Here is a 25,462-nt window from a genome sequence, read left to right on the forward strand (position 1 = left end):
CGATACTAAAATTAACCAATGCAATTGAAGTTTTTGCTACTAATATTTATTCACATATTGTAATAAATATATTGAAGTCTTCACGTATTGTTGGTCAGCTCCTATTTAGGCGAGAAGATATTGGTTTAAATGGAGTCCTGTACCACAGTCATTTCTGCCACAATATTTCCTTTACATAATGAGAGATTCTTACTACTTTAATAGGATTTCATAGACTTGCAGACTTTTAGCTAATTTGAGTATATGTGCATTTTTGTGTGTATGTATATGTATGTTTATAGTGTGTGTGTTTTCAGGTCTAAAATGGAGAAATAAACAAATTTTTATTTCAGTTGTACATATCACAATTGGAGAAAGGTACTTTTAAGTACTTATGTTGAATTCAGTTCTTATAGAAAGCATATTCATTCATACACAGTAAACTTACATTAGTGTTCAGAAGCATGCTTCTAATACACTGGACATCCGTAGAACATACAAGAGTGTCTGGAAAGCATGAATGCTTTCCCTTCCCACCTCTGAGCTAAGGATGTTAGGAAAAATTAACTCTTTAGTGGGAAAACCACTCAGTCTCTATTTTCCATCCTGTGTGAAAATAAGTTTTCAACTGATTAATGCCTGAAATATAAATCTGACCATGTAGACAAAATGATCAACAGCTAACAAATCCCCAGTACATACACTATAGGAACTGCTACTAAAACAAAACAAAAACAAAAACGAAAACAAAAACAAAACCAAAAACATCCCAAAACGTGCTGTAAAGTTTAGATTTGATAGCTGTTCAGATGGCATATTGCAAAAAATAAAAACATTAAAAAACTATTACATTAGATGTAGAGAGACAACCAGGATTGGTGATGAATATCTGGAATTTGAGTATTTGGGAGCAGAAAATGGAGAATCTGTGGTCAGACCCACTATCAAAAAATAAAGCAAAAATAAAACCCAACATATTAAGCAGTGAGCAAAACAAAGCTCTCAGATTGATGAAAAGAAAAGTGTTAAAATTGGTGTGCATGTAGAAAAGCTGAAAATCTCATGAATCCTGTGGTCACATAAAAGGCCGCATACACTTTCAAGTAGCTTGAAAAAATGAGGTAAATAGTATTCTACTTTTTCTTTTGGGTCATGCTCACATACATGAGGAGGCTATTGAAGATACAGCTGTGAACTAGGATCTAATAATCATATGTGTAAACATGTACATGTGGTATAGTGTAATAGGTGGAAACAAGAACAAGAAGGGCAAAGTGGTCAGACTAAGTATAATAATAGGGTGGAATGCAGATAATGGGGGTACGAGCCCTAAAGGATGACCCAGAGTTCATTGATTTTCTACTTCTCAATCTGTCACGGAGTATTATTGTTGCTGTGTTGATATGGAATTAATTCAGAGAGACAGTTCTCTTTCTGTTCCATCCTGGCCAGATTCCTGGCTTAAAGGCATTTCCCACTAGGACCATCTTCCTTATATGTTTTTCAAAAATTTGGACAGGGAACTCACAGAGATATTTCTGCTTCTGCCCCACCCCAACTAGTATCTGGGCTGAAAGGCATGTGCCAGTAGGCCTGTCTTCTTCATTTTAATTTGAAGATTCTGACAATAATGTTTTAATTATCAAACAGAGCTATTTATAAGCTAGGGAACTGCATAATTGTTTAACAAAAAAAAGAATTTTTAAGAAAATTCTGAGATAAAACATAATAATAATATTCCTTATTATCCTAAAATGAGGATTTTAAAGTGTCCATTTTGGTTCTTTAACCATTTAGAATTAAGTATCAGGTTTGTATTGTTTTTGACCCACATCTAAACACATATACCTGTGTTATGATATGTTAGACAATATTTTAGAAGTAAACATCTGAATTTCCCAAGGGTTTTCTCTGTGCAAAAAATTTAATAGCCTTGCTTAATTTATTAATAATTTTATCTTTAAACATTTCGAAATAGTTCTCAAAACACATTTATTAAAGGTATGATAAATAAGAGAAAAACTTTAAGTAGAGAAGTATAATTTTTTATATCCTTAGATACTTGTATCAGAAATAGGAGTACATATAAAAACCCATAACACAATGTAATTCGATGGGAATATTTGCTCATATAATTAAACATTGTGTTTCAGTAAAATTTCAGAGGAAATTCCAATGACAATTAAATAGATATTTTCTTTTTTTTTATAATAATCCTGGCCAATCTTTTATCCAGTGACTGATCATACAAAAATTCATGAGGAACATGTTATGCTCAAGATGAAGGGAAACATAATGGAATATTGACTTAAATTGATTTTTACACTATCATCATTTGAGTAAAAAGGCTCCATTTGTGGATAGGTTGTCAAGGGAATTTTGACTGGCAAAATGTGTAAATTTTACATTCCATTTCCTTTCAATTTTCAAATTTGAGATACTTATGCTTCATGATTACGAGAAGATTAAAAGAAAATATAAATTCCAAATTTTAAGTAGCAAAGTCTATGCTTCAGGATGGACAGGAAATAATGAGGCTAGGGAGGTAAAGTTGAGGTACAGAGTACTATGCAGCTGCTCTCTGTGGATGAGAACTTGCAATAGGGGGACTCTTATGGGAGAAAGGGAGGAAGGATTGTGGACCTTAAAAGGGATAGGAGCCATTCATGAAGACCCAGAGAGTCCACTAATTTGAACCCTGGAGGCTCTCAGAAACTGAAACAACAACCAAAGAATACATGGGCTGGACCTCAGCTTCTCTGCACATATATAGCAGAAGTGTAGCTTAATCTTCATGTGTGTCCAGAATGGGGGCTATCCCAAAAGCTGTTGCCTGTATATAGGATATGTTCTTCTAGCTGGGCTGCCGTGTCTGCTCTCCATGGATGAAGATGTGCCTAGCCTTTCAGACTTAAGTATCATGGTGGAGGGATGCCCAGGAGGCATCAGAGAAGTGGAGGAGGAAGGGTGTTGACAGGGATGGAGCAGTGACCATGATGTAAAGTTAATAAGTAAAATAATAAAATAATAATAATAACAACAACAACATAAGAATTTACAGTAGGAACTGAGACCTGTAAGTACACTTGGAGCAAAGGATCATGGGAGGCATAGGCCATCACTGCATCAACTTAGACATGGTCACAGAGTTACCTCAATGGTAGGATATCAAAGTACTCAGAGACCCTGACTAAAAGGGGTCACCTAGACGGTCATAGAGTTCCTCAAAAGAAGTGTAGGCAGGCTTCTAAAGAGATTGTATAAACAGAGGAGTGAATGTCTAACTGAAACCACTTAAAGAGAATTGCATTCTTACAATCAGTTCCCAGGTCTGATTCAGTTTACTCACTCACCTAGAACTCAGAGCCATGTGATGAACTCTGCTATCTTCCCAAAACTTCCTATCATTTAACTGTCTATTTATTTCCCAGACTTTTCCAAAGGGATCACAAAGGGATCAGAACTTACTTAGATTTATGTTTTGAGAAATGGTAAGGGATCAGACTGTTGGTTACGCTTGGATATGGTCTCTGAAATGATGGTAATTCTTGGACATCTAGAATCCAAGATCATAGTAATCTCCAGAATGAGGATTCAGGAGCACATGTCTATTTACTAGTGGATCCCCCATCCTTCCCCTCCTTCCTTTCCCTTCTTCCTCCCTCCCTCCCTCCCTCCCTCCCTCCCTCCCTCCCTCCCTCCCTCCCTCCCTCCCTCCCTTCCTTCCTTCCTTCCTTCCTTCCTTCCTTCCTTCCTTCCTTCCTTCCTTCCTCACAAGTATCTCATATACTCAGGCTCAAGTTCACAAATTGACACAGATGACATTGAACACCAGATTCCCTGCATCTACCTCTGGAGTACTTCAGCAAACCTGCCTTGTATGATTCTGAAGATGATTGAACCCAAAGTTTTGCGCCCCCTAGGTGAGCACTCTACCAATAGTTTCCTTGGCCCATAAAGTAGTTTTCTTTATCACTTCTATATCTGTTTCTGTCTCTGTCTCTCTCTCTGTCTCTGTCTCTATGTCTCTCTGTCTCTGTGTGTGTGTGTGTGTGTGTGTGTTTAAAGACACTAACCTGTGTTGCTCTTGTTTAATAACATTCATTGCTAAGTAGTCCTTGTGGAAAACAAAAACTGTTATTTTACTTTACAATATAACATATGGATAGGGAGAGAAATAGTGATGTGATGTAGACATTTCAGTAAAACTAAGAACTTGGATTATAGTCAATAAACATAACTATTCACATGAAGCATGAAATGTGACATATATATGCATAATTTATAGAGTTGGGTATAGCATGGATAGCTACATAAATACATAGGTAGCCATGCTCCACATTAGCAGTGTTTTGGCCACCAAAAAACTGCTTATATAAGGATAACCTTATAGTATTGTGTTTCCTTTGTAAAAATGAAGCCACTGTTGTTTGTAATCATATGACTGATAGTTACAGGGATGTACATTTCCTTAAGAAACTCATTCCCAGTAGTTCTCTTTCTCCGTGTGTGATATGGACATTTGTGTGATGTAAATTATTACACGTATGTGTGAGAGAAGGCATTATAGGTCAGATCAACTGTTGTCATGTTGACACTACATCAGCATTCACTACAGAATTGTCACATTTTCTTGAAATTATTAAGTAAGATTTTAAACCACAACCAATCTCCTATAGTTAGTTTGTTGAAAGGTACCATTTAGGGGGATATGACTATTTGGGGGAATTAGAAGGACTTATCTTTTCAAGAGAATGAATTGAGAGGTAACAGTTGATGAGACTGAGAATTTATATGTTGTGTTTCTAATGCAGATCTTTTTTAGGATGGTGACAATAAAAGAATAATAAATATTGCTTTCTAAGCAAGGTGAATAAAAGTCTCAGCCAATAGAATATTTTTAAAGTCTTGAGGTATTATTAAATATTACTGTGTCTGTGCCCAAACTAAATTACAGCTCAGACAGAGGCCAGAAAAGTCAGGGTTATTATCCAGTTTAGAAAAACTGTAAGCAAAATACTTGTTTCTAAGTCAGGTGTATTATTGGCATCATTATAACTAACAATAACAAGAAAAATCATGCGACCATATTGGATTTTGCATTTTTCCATAGACATCAATGCTTTCACTTAATAATCAGTTATATTTACAGTGAAGGAGTGTAGGGAGTTTTCGAACAGTGTCTCATTAATCATGTCAGCCAGTTACTAGGAAAGTTATTATCCCAGTTCAATAGATAGAAAAATTATATCATGGAAAGGTCAGTTACATATTTACTTGTCCAATCTTGGTAAAGCAAAGTGAGTCAGTCTCAAATCTGAGACCTCTTTTCACCCTTTGATCTAACTACTGGACCAGTGCAATACTGGTCCATGTAGTGGGTAGCTGTCAACCTAAAACAGTCCACAGCTGACCTCTCTGCTCTTTCTTCTACAGATTTATAAACACAGAAAGAAATATCAATTTTTCTTCTCTCAGGGCCATAAAATATAAGAAATGGGAAGCATAAATTTCTATTTCCTTTTGCTTAAGTCTTTTGTAAATCACTGTCAATTGTTTATGTCAAAACTGCAAAGATCAAACTGTATATTAGTGACATCACAAACAAATTTAGGGTATGAAAAAATGAAAAAATTGAGTCTAATGAATACATTTAAAACACTTGTTAAATCAGTAAGAAAAGCAAGAAATCAACACTTAACATTTTTCAACACTTCAAACGTGTTGCCAATGGCGATTTGAGGAGGAAAGAGTTCTTCTAGTTGGGCTGCCTTGGCTGGCCTCAGTGGAAGAGGAAGCAACTAGCTTCTAGACTTGATGTACCAGGGTGGGGTAATAGGCGGGTGGGGTGGGTTATGGTGGGGGGAACACCTGATTAGGGAGAGTTGGGGGGAAGGATTGTGGGAACTCATGGCTGGGAGGGGGCAGGATTAACAGGATGTAAAATGAATAAATACAAAAATAAATTAAAATTATAGTAAATTTTTAATTTCAATTTGATTCATCTACTCATGTATATTTTAAAACTCTGACAAGAAAGCAGAAGTGTTATTCCTCTAAAGTGAAAGTAGACATGCAAATGCATTGGGGGCAGTTGTTTTCCCTGAATAATGCTAATTGTTGCTATTACATAAGTAATGTGTACACAATTGAGCTTTAAACGTCAAAATCCCCTCAGTGAAAATAAAGAATAACTACCTATATTTATACTTTGAAATATGTATTTCTCTGAGAATCTAAAGAAATAACTCTCTTAAACAATTAGGTTATATTAAACATAGTTTGAATGAAAACACTTTTCTATCATTTAATTCAGTGAGATTGGAAGATCCCAAACATTTGACTATTACATAGAAATGAGCATTATACATTTATGCAGAAGCTTTAAAACTAGTGATATTCTCTTTATATGTATAGAAACTGAACAATGTTTAAAGGAAAATAAGATAAAAATTAATAAGGTGACCTGTGTGTCCAGGATTAATGATTATATTTTTGCCACTTGCCCTGACATCTGAGAAATGAGGAAAGAAAGATAACTGAGTCAAAGCCTAAAGCATACTGCGTATGAGGTGGTACTATTTTTCATGTTTCAGATTAAGTGCAGGGAGAGAAAGGAGCAAACAGAGGTACTCCTATGACTTAAAATTCCATTTTGTACATTAGTGAGATATTGGTTGTGGAGATGAATCACAAAAACTAAAGTAAATTAGTGAATAGGTATGCATATTCAAAAGAAAAGTCTACATTATTATAATGTATACATATATATGCATACATACTATTGTTTCAGCAACATGTATAAAACAGTATGTAAGCTTAAGTATATATGGATCATTAAGGAGCGTATTTCAGAATTATATTGATGCTATCATTTTTTCCTTTTTTATTAGATATTTTCTTCATTTACATTTCAAATGCTACCCCTAAAGTCCCCTATGTTCTCCCCCTGCCCTGCTTCCCAAACCACCCACTTCCACTTCCTAGCATTGGCATTCCCCTGTACTGGGACATATGATTTTTGCCAGACCAAGGGCCTCTCCTCCCATTGATGGCCAACTAGATATGCTACATATGCAACTAGAGACTTGAGCTCTGGGGGTACTGGTTAGTTCATATTAGTGTTCCTCCTATTGGGTTGCAGAACTCTTTACCTCCTTGGGTACTTTCTTTAGCTCCTTCATTAGGGGATCTCTGTTCCATCCAATAGATGACTGTGAGCATCCACTTCTGTATTTGCCAGGCACTGGCATAGCCTCACAAGAGAACTATATCAGGGTCCTGTCAGCAAATCTTGCTGGCATATGCAATAGAATATCATATATATACCACTAAAATATTACCACATATAAAAATAATGCTACAAAGCAAAATAACTAAGTTGTGTGCTATAAAGTTCACTATTTGCAGTTTGTTTTCACTGTTTTATCTTTAGTCACGATTCTTTATAATTTTTGGATGATACATGTCTAGATAGATTTTACATTTATTTTATGCCCATAACATTTTTTTTTAAAAGTTCATTAGATCATCTCTTACTTTACTTCCAAATCTTATGATGACAAATATTGCAATAGGGCTGAGAGGATGGCTCAGTGGGATAAAAAGCACTTGCTACCAAGCCTGAAAATCTAGGCTTGATGTCTTGATCCCACATGGTGGAAGGAGAGACATAATTACTGAAAATTATTATCTGAACTGCACATGTGTATCATTGCAATAGGGCATATGTGATATTCACTATTATAGATGATAGATAGATAGATAGATAGATAGATAGATAGATAGATAGATGCACTGTGTGCATAATACATTGTCAAAAATTCACATCCTCGTGTACATGATACAACCAAATATCTTTCTTCAAAAGAGCAAATATATCTCAACTGTTAAATTTACTTAAACTTCATTTCTGGGCAGTGAAACATTATTTTAAACTATTTAACAGGATTTTTAAAGGTGGCTTTACAGAAATGTAACAGTTACTCATTTGAAAACCATTGGTTTTGATATCATAGGAAATACTGTGATTTTTCTTAGCCTTCCTCAACCCTGATTTAATGTTTCAATGGCTTACGGAAAGCATGAGAAAAATAGCTTCATGATTTCTCTCCCTTTTAAGAATATTGAGATTTTATTAAACTGACTGGATGAATAATGCTACTTCTAGTACTGTAGCAGTAATTTAAATTTTTAAAAGGCATTCAAGATGACTTCACATGTTTCCCTAACCAAGAGACATACTAATGTTTCATAGTTTCCAGGGCTTGGTAACAGACAAGGTGCCACACTCTCCTTGATTTGCTGACACAAAAGTTTATACATGAGCAGTCAGATGAGTCATTGATGGTGATGTTGCTGAACAACCTCTAAAGTACAATACTGTCTATGAAGGCAAATTTGAAGATAGAGATTATGTGCTTTATCTAATATAGAAAAGGCAGCAAGAAGAAAAATAATGGGATTATGTAAGTCATTGAGTTGAATCAAATCTATACATTCTTAAGCCTTAGGCTTCTCAGGTTGGACTCATAGGGCACACTCCATACTTCAAACCATGTCTTCAGATGCTGTTTTCAGCAAAGCCCAGAAAAGAACTGAACCATTTTAGTCCGTTAAAAAGAAATCTTTCCTGAATTTGTCATGTCAGACCTTGTTGGCAGCTGTCACTCTTCACAAGTACCATTTTCAAATTCTAATGAAAACACTATTCACAAAGAGATTTTAATTGGATCAAATCAGACAATCGATATGTTAAAAAAGACATTCATACTTTTAAGTGCTTTCAAAGTAAGTAGCTACTTGGCAGAGTGTAAGATACAAGTAGAGGTATGCATGCCTGTATCCTTGGATGCTCATCATGCCCATATGTAGTATATGTATTTTCTCCCAAAGGAGGGCATTGTATGGCCACTCACCTGACCAGGCAATTTTAATAAGTCAGTATGCTGGATTTTTTTTCTCTTGTTATTGACAAAGGATTAAAAATAGCACAGTTTCTCCTCTATGTCTGCTTATTTTTATATTTTTAATTTTTTTTGGACTTAGTCCTGTACATGACTGCAGAGATTTTACAAAATTTACTGGTTTGAAGATTGCTTTGATGTGGAAGGTATTATGTTAGTTGAATAATAATATTACTAATGGGTGAAAGTAAAAAGAAATGACTAAACCTTAACCATACTCAAATGCCAATATGTCATAAAGATTCAAATTTGACTACATTAAATTTTAATTTATAAAAAACTAGATTATATGTTTAACTTGAAAAATCTATTACTAACAAATCCTAATAATTCTAATATGACCTTATTTTCATTAGTATTAAAAGTAGTCATTACCTCTGTTGTAAACTATATTTTTCTGTTTTTCTTTCTCATCACCTTTACCTTGTTCGTAGAAATGTGTATATATCTATAAGCAGACACATGAATATAATGATGCATGCACATACATGCTCTTATATAAAACACACATATACATACATATTTTGTATATGACTATACAAGATATAGCCTCAATTATAACAACTCATTGTGATGTTTAATTCATCAAAATATAGTTGTATTTTCTATAATTATTTTAGTAAGTAGATAATGAGACAAAGTCAGTAGGCCCAGATCACCTAAGAATCTTCTTTCAATATTTATTAAAAACTTGCAGCCCTAGGAAATCCATTCAGCAACCCACAAAATGCGAACTTCTAAATTGTCAAAAGAAGATAATATTACTTCTCACGTCAGTAGTTTGAACTTGACCTAGTACCTTCAATTATTTATGTCCAAAGCATTAGCTTTAGCATATACCACCTTACTGCATAGCCATAACAGACTAGAACTGTCTACACTACACACTTATTTGAAAGTATATCATTGGAATATCCAAAATGTAGAAAATATACAGATATGTCATCATCCATACTGAAATTTTCTCTAGTGGTAGCACTGTTAGCATTGTGGGATGGATGTTTCAAAACAAACTTTAAGGACTTCACATTTTAAGCACTTTGAATGAAGAATATTGCAGACTCTTTTCATTCACTTGCATGTTTCAACGGCACTGCTTTAAAGCATGAAAGACAAAGTAGAAAGTATTTCTTTTTCCTGTATTCACTTAGGCTAATTTTGTAAATGTCTTTACTTTTGTCAGTTGAAAAAGCAAATCTTGGAAGTACTATATATTCAAACGTTTGTTCTTCATAAAACCTAAGGGTCAGATGTATATGTATATACAAGTATCATCCCTGTGATATGATTAATGAGAAAAATTGTGTAAGATTTCAAAAGCTGTTTGGAAAATGAACAATTGCAGTTGTTTATAAAAAATCTCCCCAAGTTTTAAGTGAATCCATTAGCTCAGAGTTGATTCAGCCAACTTTTCAGCCAACCACAATGACTGACTCAGTATGGTGACAGATATGTATATGTTTCTCATATTTGTTCCATTAATCATAATAGTCACTTACAACTATCTACTAAGTTCATCTTTTATACATATGGGAAATACTCCCTATGTTATTAAAATACTCCTCCCAATTTATTAGCCTAATAATTGCCTATGAACTGCACAAAACTTTCTCTTGCAAAACACACAAGGAAATGTACTGAGCTTGAAGATGATGGTATCTCTGAGTGGCTGCTAATGAGAGGCTTCCCATCCTAATGAGAGGGCATTACAGTTTTACATTAGTAGTAAACAGACAAAATGGATATCTCAACTATGTTTAGTTAATGACAATTAAAGAAATCCATTAGTACAAAGAATCTTCCATTGAATAGTTTATTTTTCAAGGGATCGTCTTAGAAACTTAACAATCACTGCAACATATTCTAGTGGGAAATTTACAACTTTATTTGAGAGAGTTTATTATTTTATTTAAATCATAAAATTATCCTATAATTGGATGAATAGTTGTTTAGTCTGTGCTACTGATGTTATGATTTATGTAAACAATGCTGTGAGCAAAGACAGAGTATAGTAACTGTTAGAATACTAATTTGGGAAAGCACATGCCTCTTTTCTTGGCTCTGTTTCATAGAGAACCTTTCTTTAAAGAGCTGTTTCTCAATAGAGGAATGTTTTATGACAAAGACAAGAAGTTGAGACCCTTTCTAATTTATTCTCAGAATTTTCTTTTGTTAATTTTTATAAATGCACCTATTATACCAATATCTGAATATTTTAGCCAAAGAAGGGGTGATGGCTCCATTATTTAGGAATGTACTTAAGTTTATGAATAAAGAGATGTTTTTAAAAGTTTAACTTCTTAAGTTTTATGCCATCACTAATGAAGACAATGTTGTGAAGTGTATATAGTCAACCATCTTCCAAGTTCCAGGAAAAAGAGAGTTAGATCCTCTTGTGTAGCTGCCATTTGACTCAAGAGCATCATTAGAGCATTGTACAAACTATTTGTTGTTATCTGCCTCCATAATCAATTCTGCCAGTTCAGTTTCATAGATGCAGAGTTATCTGTTCTGCAATTATGGTATTCTGTGATTTCAATTACACTTTTAGGAAATAAAACATCCTTTATTTTCCATCACAATAATATCTAAGATGCCTGAAAAAAATACCTGTAATTTAAGAACTTTGGAAAATTTTAGGACACTTTTTTCCCCCCTAGTCCTTCTTTGAAAGTCTTTCTTCATTCTTAGTGAATCTCAAGTCACCATTCTATTCCAAAGAAAATATGAATAGACCTGGATTTTCCATTAGCTTTCATGGTAGCAGCTCTCAGAAAATCATGGATATAAGAAAGACCCAGAATATAATAAGATGCGATTGCATTGTGTAATTCACCTCTACTGTATCAATGTGGGCTTGCAAGAAAAACATCAAGCCTTGGTAGACTTTCATAGAAAGTTTTTATTCTCTTTAAATTTTAAGGGCAATCACTTATACAGGTTTCTTTGGGGGTGTTTATTATTTGGGATTATGTCTTTTATTTTCAATAGTACACAAATGAGAAAAAGAAAAAGAGAGCAAGAAAGAGAAAACAAACTCATCAAAGAACAGTTCAAAAAGTCCAAACTGTACTAAGTTTGAGATTATTTTAAATTCACTGTAGCATCTGAAAACACTCCCATTAACATATGTATTTAGGTCTGTGGAAAACTTGGTATATGTTACCAAAGAACAAATTATGTTTCCTAACTGTTATAAGTAACATTAGAAAGAGCACCATCTTTAAACACTCATTAAAACTCACTTTTGAAAATACCGTCTAATAACAGGTACTAAAAGAGTCAATTGCCAGAACAACCTTCTATCAGCTAAAGTATCCTGGCAACAAAATCTTACAGTTGGCTGTTACATAGTATTATTTTACCAATGAAAAACAACATATATCCAATATAATTCAATCAGAAAATGGAAGTGGGTGAACATTGTCCTATTCATGTAATGTGTTTTTGTAAGTGATCTTTTAAATTAGATACTCAGAAACTGGACCAAACTTATTCTCATATAAATGAAAAGAGTCCAACATGAAATTCAGACATCCCTTTGAGGATTCTATGCAAATAAAAAAGACCCCAGCCAAAGTTACACCTTTTATTCATAAATATTTGCATCACTTAGTTTTGGGTCAATTTAACAAGAGTTTCTGTCTTTTCTTTTGAGGAAGACAGCAAAGATGACAAGCAGGCTCTGTCATGCCTGTCATTATGTTACTGCCAAGTCATCAGCTATAAGTTGCCTTTCTGTTAGTTCCAAGAGGAGCAGACAAAATACGAAAAATCACTTTCCTTCTAGTATAACACAAATATAACTTAAGAAACCTTTGCAAAGTGATCCATGTCCTAGTAATTATAAACAAAAGCAAAGCAAAGGCAGTAGAGAGAAGACACCCTTAGACATGTGAAACAATTCTATACAACTCTACAGTAGGCCTTCCATGTTCTCTATGCTGGTATAACAATGAGCGACACATGTGACATGGCTGTGGCTTCCTGGTTGCATGCTTTAATTCAAACGAAAACTTAACAGCAAAGTAAGTGAAACCTTGGGTCAAATGCTCTTTGGTTTAAATCATCACTACCTCCCATAATTTTGGTTTAACTCATTGGATTTTAAATTAAGCTGGCTCTTCCATCGTCACCCCATTACAGAAGTCAATCACCAAGAACCAGACAGAAATTTCAGAGTGGTTTTGTTTATGAGAATTCATGTTTCTAAGTCCAACCTCTCCGTACAAACTATTTTAGAAAACAAAACCCAAACCAAAACCCTAAAACCAAAACAAAATAACAATAAAAAAATCCCCAAAACAACTGAAAAACAACAACAACAACAAAAAAAAAAAACCCAAAAAACCAAAAACCAACCAACAAACAAAAAAAACCCAGGTGTTTTAACATAGTATTTTATTACAACTTAATCCCATCCTTGAATGATTTTCTTTCAAGTTTCAACCAATTTTTTAAAAAGTAGTCAGTTTCCTGGTGGTTGCAATTTAATTAAGTAACCTTTCACACTGAGCAAAACCCCAAAGCAAAAGGGTCGTTAATCTTTCTAGTGATTAGCCACACCACTAGAGCCTCAAACATTTACCTCTCCTTCCCCGCAGTGGAAATGGTTTTAGGAGGATCACGGTTCATACCTCACACTCCCTGGAGCCAGAGATGGTATATGTGCAGGGACCAGATCCATTAACCGATATATCCATGGTCTCAGAGTTCGTCGGTTTGTAGTCCACGTAGTATTCCTGTAAAGGGGAATTCATCTGTCTCTCCGACTCCCTCGCCTTTTTCCGTCTCCTCTTCATAAGTGAGTGCTGTTGGAGTTGTTTCATGCTGGCTGGGTACCGTTTCCAAGACACATAGATCACCAGGAGAATCATGGCCACGGAGAGGAACAGAGCCACGCTCCCTGCGATGATTTTGTGAAACGACACGTGCTCGTACTCATGATCCGTACCTGGAATTTGAAAGCCCGGGGATGGGCTCACTGCCTCCAGGGTGGCTGGGACGGCATCCGGTTTGAAGATGGTAGGTTTGGGGATGAATGGGGGCTTCTGGGGAGTTTGAGGCGCCAGATGTGATCGTTCTGTGTTGACTACCTGGACATCAGAGCAGATGTTGTAAGTCTCCACGGCATCGCTAACCTTCTCACCCTGTATGTGCTTAGGCCCTGCACATATCATGGTACTTTCTTTATTCCCTTTGAAATTCTTTAGCCAGTAGAATAGAGGACAGATGCTCCGACTACATTCCCACATGTTTCCAGACAAGGTGATGGATATTAAGGAAATCCATGCATTGACAGTCTCCTGGGAGACATTGGTGAGCTTGTTGGAATCCAAATTTAATTTTTGCAAATTGGGGAGGCATTTAAATGTGCCAGGCTCGATTGCTTGGATGTCATTCCCTGATAAATCCAAGGTGTGCAAGGAACTCCAAGTCCATGTTAGGCCTTGACTGACAGAGCGGATCCTGTTCCATTGCAGGTAGATGGATCGCAGGTTGAAGAGACGAGGAAAATGAGCAAAGTTGATCTTTGAAAACTGATTATGCTCCAGGTGGAGCTCTTTTAACTTCAGAAGACCGGCAAACGCGTTTCGGGATAAGCTTCGGAGCCGATTGTAACCCAAATCCAGAAAGTCAAGGTTCCGGCAGTCTTGAAAAACCCGTATGGGCACGGTCTTGAGAGAATTAGATCGCAAGTGCAAAATGATGAGTTTCCGGAGGCCTTTAAACTGCTCAGACTGTAAGGTCTGAAGTTTGTTGTAGGAGAGATCTAGGTTGCGGAGGTTGGGGACTGGGTGAAATGTTTTATTGTGCAGATAGGTAATTTTGTTGGAGCTTAGAATTAATTCTTTCAGTCTGCGGATCCCTTGAAAGGCATCTTCATCCACTGAGCTAATGTAATTATGGTCAAGATAAAGCCATATAAGCTGGTTAAGGCCGGCAAACTGATTGGATTTGAGTTTCTGAATGCTGTTGAACCTTAAGGATAAACCTTGTGACCCTCCAGAAATGTTCTCAGGGATGTCTGCGAAGGCGTGAGACTCACAGTATACAATCTTGCCATCGCATCTGCAGTTCTTTGGGCAAGCTCTCTGAGCCCCCGTCAGCATAACCAGCAGCAGGGTGGGAAATAGCACCAGAAACACACTCATGCCTTTCAGCTGCGTGATTAGACGGAAACCTACAAGAGCAAAGAGAACACAGATGCACCCTGTCAAGCAGAAGCCACACAGCACCACAGCTCGTCCAGATCAGGGGTGTCACACTGACAAACAGTAACTATTGGTACCCCTGGCTCACCCAGAGCAGGGATGTCCTGTATAGGACATTTAAGACCACATTTCAACAACTAAAAATCTTACTTCCTTTAGTGCCCCACGCTTGCTGCTTAGACATCATTCTTTCCTCCTTAGACTCATAATATCACAGAACTATATAGATCTGTGAAAAAACCTCTCTGAGTTTCCAGAGTGCTACTCTATCCCTGAAATGCTCTGGCATTGCTTTTCATTGAATGCTAACATTTGACTAGCAATAACATTTGGATGTCACTGTATCGACCCATAGTACTGAACAGAACTATACTGCATCTTTTGGTAAGGTCAGAACCATGACTTAGGAAACCTGGTTCTGGCATCTCTTTCCTAGTTGAGCAAACAGGCTGTGATTTAGCAAAAGAGCTTCCGGGATGCTGTAGAAGTTTGTTCTCCCTGAATTACATACTGACTGCATACAAGGGCTGCAATCCCTGAGCCCAGAAAAATGGCACGGGAATATACACAGACAGCCCACAGAACATAGTTCATAACAGATGGTTAAGATACATATATTATTGTGTACTTTGGCCCCATGTCCAGGAATGCATGAGCTAAGACACATGATAACCCATACCACAGACACCTCCAGCTCTAGCTAAGAGAGCAAGTTTGTATACAAAATATGCAGAATATAAACTAATCACGTTATTAGATACATTGCTGTCTTTATCACCAGATAGTTGCCCTTGCAAATTTGAGAGATAAGGAAGGAAGCCTGGTATCAGCCTCCCCACCATCCTGACCTACTGAAGTCTCTCACTGAGAGCTTTTCCATCTCTCCCCCTGCCTCCATTAACTTCAGAAAGCCTGCAAAGTTGCAATCTATTAGCATTTATGCCGCATTTTCAAATCATTGCATGAGAGGGGACTCCTCTCCATCTTCAACAGTAGGTATATTATTTCTTAACGGGAAGGAGAGGGACAGACAGACAGTGACTACTGCAGGCTGTAATTTCTTTTTAAATAGTCATCTTTTAAACTACGAAATACAATCCTAGTCTAAAAATGCCCCCCTCAGAGTTGTCCTTTTTTCTCTCTCTTCTTCTTTTATTTATTTATCTTTCTATTTATTTATATAATTTTAAATTTAACTCGATCTTGCACTCTGTTTTCTTGTCAGCTTCAGTCTCATTGAAATACAACCCAGCTCTCCCAGACAGGAGAAAGAGGGAGGGAAAAAAAAAAAGCCAGTCACACTTGAAAAAAACAAAACTGGCAAATGACTACTGGAAATTTGGAAGCTGTATTCAGGGTGCAGTTTCCAAGATCAAACAAGCCTCCGGTGCCACCTCTGATAAAGTAGGGACCCCACCCCTGCACCCACATAGCCAAGTGTTAACAATCTTCTTGACAGCAACCCGAACCCAAGCGTGGCTCAGATTATCAGGAAATAGAAGCAAACACGGTATTTATTTCATACCCTGTTCTCAAGCTGTGGGTACGCAGACGCTAGAGACAGTCTTAAAGCTATCCCCTCCAGCGTGTGTTTAAGTCCGCGTTATGCATTTATAGATTTTTTTAAAAAAAGGAAAAGAAAAATAAAACACTGCCAAAAGAAAAGGGTCTAAAAATATAATAGCAACTATAGTGAGACAACGGGTAAAGTAGAGGTTGCCGCTTTGTGCCTGTTTCCTGGTCTTTTAGCAGCGAATGCCCAGCTGAGGATGCGGGGTTAGGATCAGCTTTGCTGAGAAGAAAACAACAAAAGTTCGCTTACCCATCCTTTGTCATCCAAAAACCGTCTGCCCCCCTCTCTCAGCTTTCTTCTTATTTGGTCTCTCCTGTAGAAATCACCACCACCTTCATGACACAGTGCAGCTGTCATTCAAACCATTCTGAGCCCGCATGTGAGCCCGTAGCCCCATGTAAACTTCCCCGGAGAGGACAGGCAGACACACACACACACACACACACACACACACAAATAATATAGATATACGTATACTTAAAAAAAAAATCAGCACGGGGTGGGATGAAGGGGCAGGGAAGAGGAAGCCGCGGGGGGGGGGGGGTGCCGGAGGGGGAGGGCCTCTAGGCTCTGAGGACCATTGTATAATTCACTAGGGACACATTAGCAGTAAATTGGCAATCTGTGAAAAGAGCTACAGCTCATCTCGGAGGTAACCAACTTCTCTGTGGGAAAAAAAAAAGAGGGAGAGAGAGAGAGAGACAGGGAGAGAGAGAGAGAGGAGAAGGGATTAAAAAAGAAAAAAAGAAAAAGAAAAAGAAACAGGAAAGGAAAGGAAAATCCTCAGAATACCTGGCATTCCTTATTGTGCGGGCTTTTGCCATTCCCAGATAAAGCAATTCATCGTCAGGATTTTTCAGCTGTTGAAGCAAGCAGGCCGCCTGTGCTGTACGAGACCCCAGTTTAAAAGCTATGCAGGCTAGGTTTATCCATTTAGCTGGTCAGGTTGAAAGTGTTTTGTAGCTGTGCTGAGAGGCAGCCCTTGTCTAATTCAGAAGGCTTTCCAGAGACTGATGGTGCTCAGAGCTGGTTGGTGCTAATGCTCGAGTTTGTGATACACTGAGTGCCCTCCGCTGGAGAAAACAGATTGCACATTAAAGACAGGAACAAGTGAGCTTGTCAGGGCTGTGCAGCCTTCCCTGCTCAGAAAGGGAAATTAAAGGCACAGGATCACTCCCCCCCCCAGCCCCCTGCCGCTCCAGGATTATAAATTATAAAAGGTTTATGGCTGGGTTTATGCTTCACAGCTGCAGCAGCTGTTAGCAACTTCCTAGGTCTCTCTCCCTCCAAATGTCTGTGATCCGTAGGTTTGGAAAGTTGGTTTTTGGTTTAAAATGCTTTTCAGGGTGCCACGGGTGATATTTCCCCATTTTTAATGGCAGGAATAATTTTTATTGTATTTATGATTGTTATTGGTTTGTCTATATTTTCATTTTCAAAAAACAACCACATAATGATGCCATCCCATTCCAGAGAGAGCACATTATGTTTGGCTTTTAAAGATAGTTCATCGTGAAAATTTTAAGTCTGATCACTCCATTCTCAGCCTTTGTCAATAACACCAATTCTGCCTGTTACTCTGTACATTTATCAAGTGATTTATAATATGACTTTGTAAAAGTTTATATATTTAACTTAAGTGCTTTTGGGTTACCAAGTGTCTGGGTAATGGAGATCGGATGTCAGACAATAACTGAACTAAAGCTTGTCAATGTTATGGCAGTTGTTTCTCTTAACGCTCATTCACTTTTCCAATGAACTTTTTCTTATGCAAATAATCTGTTCTGTTGTGCCCACCACCCTGAAAGAAACAAGAGCATTCTCCTATATTATCCTGGCCCTTCTCTAAAATTTGCAGGCTATCCTGAAATTAGGACTGATGAAATTAAAAAAAAAAATCTGAAATGAGTAATTTTCAAAAATCTATATTCCTCACTGAATTTGTATCAGACACTTCAAAATGATAATAGTGTATTACTTACACATTTTATGTGCATGAGTATTTGGCTTGCGTGTATGTCTGTTTACCATGTGTGTGCTTGGTGCCTACAGAAGCCAGAAGAGGGCATGAGATCCAGTGGAACTGAAGTCATGGACAGTCTCTGCATAGGCTCTGGGAGTAGAGACTGGGTCCTCTGCAAGAGGAGCATATGACCTTAACCACTGAGCTGTCTCTCTGGTCCCATCCCTCCATTGTTGTGTTCCCTAGTTTTAGTTATTTTATAATTATTCTGACAGATAATAATTTAAGAATACCTAGAGTAATCCAAAAAATAAATGCAGCAGTACAAAGACAGCTACTTAGTCACAGGCCTAATTCAGCAGCTTTGAAAACATCAAAAGAATTTTACAGAAACTTCTATGGCTGGAGTCAATCCTCACAAATGGATAATTTTTAGAAATACTTTGGTTTTAGTTTATTTGATCAAATATTATTTGTTGAAATGGAATGAAAAGATGGTGAACTCTCATAATTTCCCTCAGATTGATGAGTAAAAGGTCACAGATGCTTGTCTAATCACTAACATTTCTCAAAGAACCAAAAAGGGATCACCTGTTCCCTACATACATCCCTCCCATTGACTGATACCTGAGCTGCTATTTTAGAAATGTGTGTTTTTGGCTTAAGACTTACTATCTATTAAAATGCAAATTCATACCACAAGTGGCAATGTAATTGTGGGTACTGAAGTGAAATAAATCAATCAATGAAAATGATACATATACAGTCTCTTCAAATTATTGAGGTTCACATAGAGACACAAAACCCACCCAAATATTTAGTGGTAGAAGATTGAATAAGGGGAAATTGTTGATTCAGAAAAGAAAAAAGTAAAATTAAAAGAATATTTTTGATTGGCTGATCAGACATTATGTATAGTGTAGATCAGGCAGGATCAAAGAAGCCAGGGACTAGAAGAAAATGAAAAGCAGTAGGTTTATTTCCAGGAATATTTTATTTGTGTGTGTGTGTGGGGGGGGGGGATGAAATGTTCAGAGCAGATTTTAAGTGGAAGATGGAGCTAGGGTGTATTTGATTTCATCTGCTCTGATATTTTGTCTGTATTTTCTAGTTTCTCATCTCATGAATATGTAGTTAGGCATGATGTTTATCTATCCACAAATGTGTAAGTTTTCTTTTGTTTAAATCTACAATATGAGAAGCATTTTTGACAGTTGATTGGAAAAATATCATTTTGTATGGTAATAGGCTTACAATATGGTAAGATCTGAGGCTGAAAAGATGGCTCAGTAGTTTGGAGCATTTGGAGGCAGTAACAATATTAAATAGCTGATAATCCCTCTATCCCCATCCTCGTCTGCAACTCCCCCTCTGCTACAAGTAAACTAAATCTTTCATTGAATGGAAAAGTGGAAAAAAGTATGAAGATTTAATAAGTACTGACTGGACATGGTTCATACAGACTTGGATGCATCTCAGCACTGAGGAGGGTAAGAAAGGGTCCACAGAGCCCTGGCTTATGAGTCTTTGTCTTAAAATCTAAGTTAATGTTCCTGTAAGACCTAATAAATAATGTATTTAAAAGTTGATACAATATTCTGTTCTGATTTTGTAGAAGTAGTCATCACAATGATAAGATACAGTGAATACTCTATCATGATGTAGCGAGGTATAGAGTGAAGTATAAGATACTGTATGTAAGTTTTGTTTGAGAAAAAAATCTTTCCTTCTCCCATGTACACACACACACACACACACACACACACACACACACAAACACACACACACTTCACTCAAGAGAAAACTTTGATTTATCACTTCTTCAGATCATTAAACACATAGAAAATGACCACTGTGGACTACTTGTTGTGTGCCCCTACTGAGCCCTCTGTGGGAATTGTATCTGATTCTTGCTAAGGTAAATCAACAGAAGATTAATGAGTTTCCTAGAACAAAGGAGAGCTAGGTAGTATTGGAAATAGCTTCCATGTTCAGCATTTGTCTGGATAAAAACCTGAATATAAACTTTCCAGAAAAAAAAAAAAAAAGGTGGTTAAGTGGAAAGTCAGCTTGAGGCCATCTCACACCCTGATGGGACAGCCAAGAGGAAGGGTCTCATTGCATGCTTAGCTAAAAATAACAAAATGATAAACAAAAGTCAACAAAATATGGGTATAAAAAAGGCGAAAAGAGACTGCTTTCTTAAGGCATTGTTAGCTGTGAAGAAGCTGTTAAGCAAAGTACCAATACAACTAAGAAAATTTTTACCATCTCGTGGGCTCATAAATCACAAATCTTTATAATAGTTTAAGTGATTCCAATCTCATGGCAAGGTCAGAGGAAACAGTTGTAAGTGTGGAAGAAGAAATCAAGATAAGATAAGCTTATTAAAGAATAAATTGTCTTATTCTTAGGTTGATGCTTGTTTGCCAATGATACTCAGTGAAGAATAAGGTAGGAAATACTTTTGTTTTATAATATGTCATCCAAGGCAGCACTCTATCCAAGATGGCTTTGAGAAGCCAAAAGATTAGGAGCCTCTGACATAATTTATGAGATTTGACTCATAAAGTAGTCCTATACTTTTGGTACTTATGGAACTCCATGAAGAGGCAGTAGGATTCTTTTGTTGTTACATCAAAGAACACTCAGTAACTGAACTTGGAACTTGAAACTTTCCTTAATAGAAATATTCACAACACAGAAATTGCCAAAGCCTGTATATAATTCAATGTCTGTTTTATTTGGTGTGTGTGTGTGTGTGTGTGTGTGTGTGTGTGTGTGTGTGTCTAGACCTGAGAAAATGATAGAGAAAATACCAAGATGATTATAACCTTAAAACTGTATTGAATCTGTAGCTATACAATTATAAACATTGAAAAGATTTGGCAATATTTTAATATTTGAAAAACATATTCTGATTGAGCAATGAAGTCCTTCAGTTTTAACAAAGAAATGAAGTTACTCAGTGTGAAACAGTCACAGTGAGTGCTAGTGAGGAAGCTCAGTCAGCAAAACATGAGGACCAGAGTGGCATAACCTAGTGTTCCCAGAACTGGGCAGATGGAGGCAGGAGATTCCAAGTGCCTGTTTGCTAGCCAGTTTAGCCTAATCTGAAAGTGTGGCATCCCAAAACCTAGCTCAGGAGTACAAGGTGTGCAGTTCCTGAGGAGCAACACACATGGTTAACCTGTGCTTTCTACACAAACTCACATGTATGTAAATATGCCCACACATGGACATGCAAACATTTACCTTAAGATAACAGTTATGATAGCTTTCCTCTTGGAGAGTCAGTGTTAACTTCCTTTTGAGTATAAATAGGTCTTACACATATTGATCAAAAGCACATGAACATGCTCGGTAAGGACATTAGTACTGCAACAAGTTTTAAGAAAAGCTAATTTGTTTTCTTTTGAGAAATGTACATCTCTTCTATCTCACAAATATTAAAGGATCATAAGGGGTGGGGAAGACACCTGAAAAACTAATGTGTATAGTACAGACTCCATTCTAACTCTGAAACTTCTGTACTGATGTTTCCAACCATCCTATAATATCCCTCCATTGGGGTAAACATTCCTGCGGTTGTAATAGCATTTGAGAGTATCATGGTACCTTGGTCTATTTATTTGTACACTTATGTTTTATAGCCTGTCTAATTATGAACAATAAAGGGTGCTCTAGAAATGGAAGGATTAATTAGTAAATACATTGGTCAAGTGTTCAGGCATCAATCAATAAGTCAATAAACCAAGAAGTTAGCTACTCTCCACAATATAGTCAACGTAACCGTCAAAACTTTCCTTTCTCCCCAAGATATTATTAGATCTCCTGTTAAAACACCCAGGGAAGGAGTTACAGAGACAAAGTTCGGAGCTGTGATGAAAGGATGGACCATCTAGAGACTGCCGTATCCAGGGATCCATCCCATAATCAGCTTCTAAACGCTGACACCATTGCATACACTAGCAAGATTTTGCTGAAAGGACCCAAAGATAGCTGTCTCTTGTGAGACTATGCAGGGGCCTAGCAAACACAGGAGTGGATGCTCACAGTCAGCTATTGGATGGATCACAGGGCTCCCAATGGAGAAGCTAGAGAAAGTACCCAAGGAGCTAAAGGGATCTGCAACCCTATAGTTGGAACAACATGATGAACTAACCAGTACCCCGGAGCTCTTGTCTCTAGCTGCATATGTATCGAAAGATGGCCTAGTCGGCCATCACTGGAAAGAGAGGCCCATTGGACTTGCAAACTTTATATGCCCCAATATAGGGGAATGCCAGGGCCAAAAGAATGGGAATGGGAGGGTAGGGAAGTGGGGGGCGGTATGCATTTGGGATAGCATTGGAAATGTAATTGAGGAAAATATGTAATAAAAAAAAAACAGTGGAAAAAACAAACAAACAAAAAAAAAAGTCCATCTGGTTAAAAACTTAAAAGACAGATGTAGTAGATATTTCAATCAACTCTTTGAAAATAAAATATTATTTAGCTAGGTTCAATGAAGATTTCATAGTCAGATAAAATGGCCCTGGTTGTTATCGAGTTCCCTAGTTTCCAATGCACACAATTAAATACCAATGCCATATTCTTAATCTAATTCATGGTACAATTCCAGCATGGTGACTCGCTTAGGCCAAAGGAGAGCACCAATTGAAAGCCAGCCTGTCTCACACGGTGAGACACACAAAAAAAGAAACCAAACATAACCCAAAACCAACATGAAAAAAAGATTTCCACAGCAGATAGACTCTGTACCATCAATCTCTCTCTATCTCATCTCTCTTTCTCCGTGTGTGTGTGTGTGTGTGTGTGTGTGTGTGTGTGTGTACAAATAAAAACCTCACTTTATGCATTGGATCTAATTTCCACCCTGACTTACACCCACCTCTCCTTTTCATTTTCTCATAGGAATGTTTTTCACCATTTAGAGAAAAATATTTTACCTTTACTTTTGGTAAATGTAAAATACAAACAAAACAACAAAAATACCCCTCGAAATCTTAGGCAGATTCTTCCCTTTGATTGGACAGGGCAATAACTTCCAAAAACCAGATTGAAAGTGAGAGGGGAAAAAACCCCGAGATCCATACTTACAAAACTGTACATACAGAATTTTAATACAGGTGTTCTAAAAAGAGGTAAGAACATGCAAGGAGTCCTGGGTGGGGTGGGGTGGGTGGGGTAGGGACACTATGCCATTCAACAATGAGCAGGATTGAACAGCATCACCCCAGGCCAAGAGGATGAATTTCATCTTCTGTGAACTAAAGTTCAAGACCTTCAATCTGTCCTGGTGTTTAGATTTAGAGGATTGTTTATATTAGCATTATAAAAGATAGAGTGCTATCAATGGAGGGTGGCATAAAAATGAATATTTACAATTCAAATAAGTCACAGCCCAACAAAACACACAAACAAAAATAACACAGGCTCAAAAAGAAGCCATATAAAAGGCAAAATACTACAAGTCTCCAATTCACTGTTGGCTATTGATTTATGCTGGTGTAAGCCCTGGAGGCTGTCTCTTTGTCTTTCACTACTAGTAAGCAAGAAGTATCCTTTTTCTGATCTTTGTAGTCATTGACAACCATATATCCATACCTCCATGCAGACAGTCTAATATATATACACACACACACACACACATTTTAAAAATATTATTTAAAAAGAGTTTTGTGGGGTCACTCTTCTTTTTTTTATTGGTTATTTTATTTATTTGCATTTCCAATGGTTTCCCGCTTCTCGTTTTCCCTTCTGCAAACCCCCTGTCCCAAACTCTCCCCACTGCTTCTATGAGGGTGCTCCCCCACCCTCCCACCCACTCCTGCCTCACCGTCTTAGCATTCCCCTACACTGAGGCATCAAGTCTTCACAGGACTAAGTGCCTCCCCTCCCACTGATGTTAGACAGTGCCATCCATCCTCTGCTACATATGCAGCTGGAGCCATGGGTCTCTTCAAGTGTACTCTTTGGTTAGTGGTTTAGCCCCTGGGAGCTCTAGAGTGTCTGGTTGGTTGATACTGTTTTTCTTCCTATGAGGTTGCAAACCCCTTCATCTCCTTCAGTCCTTTCCATAATTCCTTCATTGAGGTCCCCATGCTCAGCCTATTGGTTAGCTGTAAGCATCCTCTTCTCTATTGGTGAGGCTCTTGCAGAGCCTCTCAGGAAACAGTTTTATTAGGCTCCTGTGAGCAAGCACTTCTTGACATTAGCAATAGTGTCTGTATATGAGATGGGTTCACAGATAGGGCAGTCTCTGGATGGCCTTTCCTTCAGTCTCTGTTCCACTCTTTGTAACCGAATATCCTTTATACAGAAGCAATTCTGGGTTAAAATTTGTGAGATGGGTGGGTGACCCTATCCCTCAACAGGGGGCCATGCCTAACCTCTGGATATGGTCTCATCAGATTCTCTCCCCTTTGTTGGGTATTTCAGATAAATCATTCCCATTAGTTCCTCTTCTTAATAGTCAGTCTTCTAAATTGTAAAATGTTGGTTTGGTCTGTAACACTGAATTTACTTCCAAGTGCACTTCACTGTATAGTTTAAAAGTAGGTTCTTTGCTTGTGTCTAGCATGTGTTGATAATGTATATACAGTTTCTGTGTCTGGGGTCCACTTTGATTATGGATCTCCTAAGAGAAGGTTGTCGTTGATACTCTGAGCTGATACAATTTAAGAGCAGAGTCTGTATGGGTATATCCACACTTAGTATTCTAGTCTTGTCTGTAATGTCTATTCTGAGAAGCTGAAATAGA

The 25,462-nt window shown here is 37.3% G+C and overlaps 1 protein-coding gene across 2 annotated transcripts in view; it reads right to left on the bottom strand.

Moving 5' to 3' along the window:
• The window catches only part of Lrrtm4 (leucine rich repeat transmembrane neuronal 4), a 792,914-nt gene extending 775,126 nt beyond the window's left edge, over positions 1 to 17,788 (bottom strand). The window contains exons 1-3 of one of the 2 annotated variants that reach the window (XM_085840522.1): positions 17,526 to 17,788; positions 16,983 to 17,065; positions 13,583 to 15,129 (exon numbers count right to left, since the gene is read on the bottom strand). In XM_085840522.1, the coding sequence (XP_085696648.1) occupies positions 13,583 to 15,129; positions 16,983 to 16,986 (1,551 nt within the window). In that variant the 5' untranslated portion in view covers positions 16,987 to 17,065; positions 17,526 to 17,788. The remainder of the gene's footprint in view (positions 1 to 13,582; positions 15,130 to 16,982; positions 17,066 to 17,525) is intronic. The other variant, XM_021165187.2, reaches the window with a different exon arrangement.
• Between the last annotated feature and the right edge of the window lie 7,674 nt (positions 17,789 to 25,462).

This window comes from Mus caroli, unplaced genomic scaffold (genome assembly GCF_978045245.1).
Source record: "Mus caroli unplaced genomic scaffold, Mus_caroli_1 scaffold_7, whole genome shotgun sequence".
NCBI lineage: Eukaryota > Metazoa > Chordata > Mammalia > Rodentia > Muridae > Mus > Mus caroli.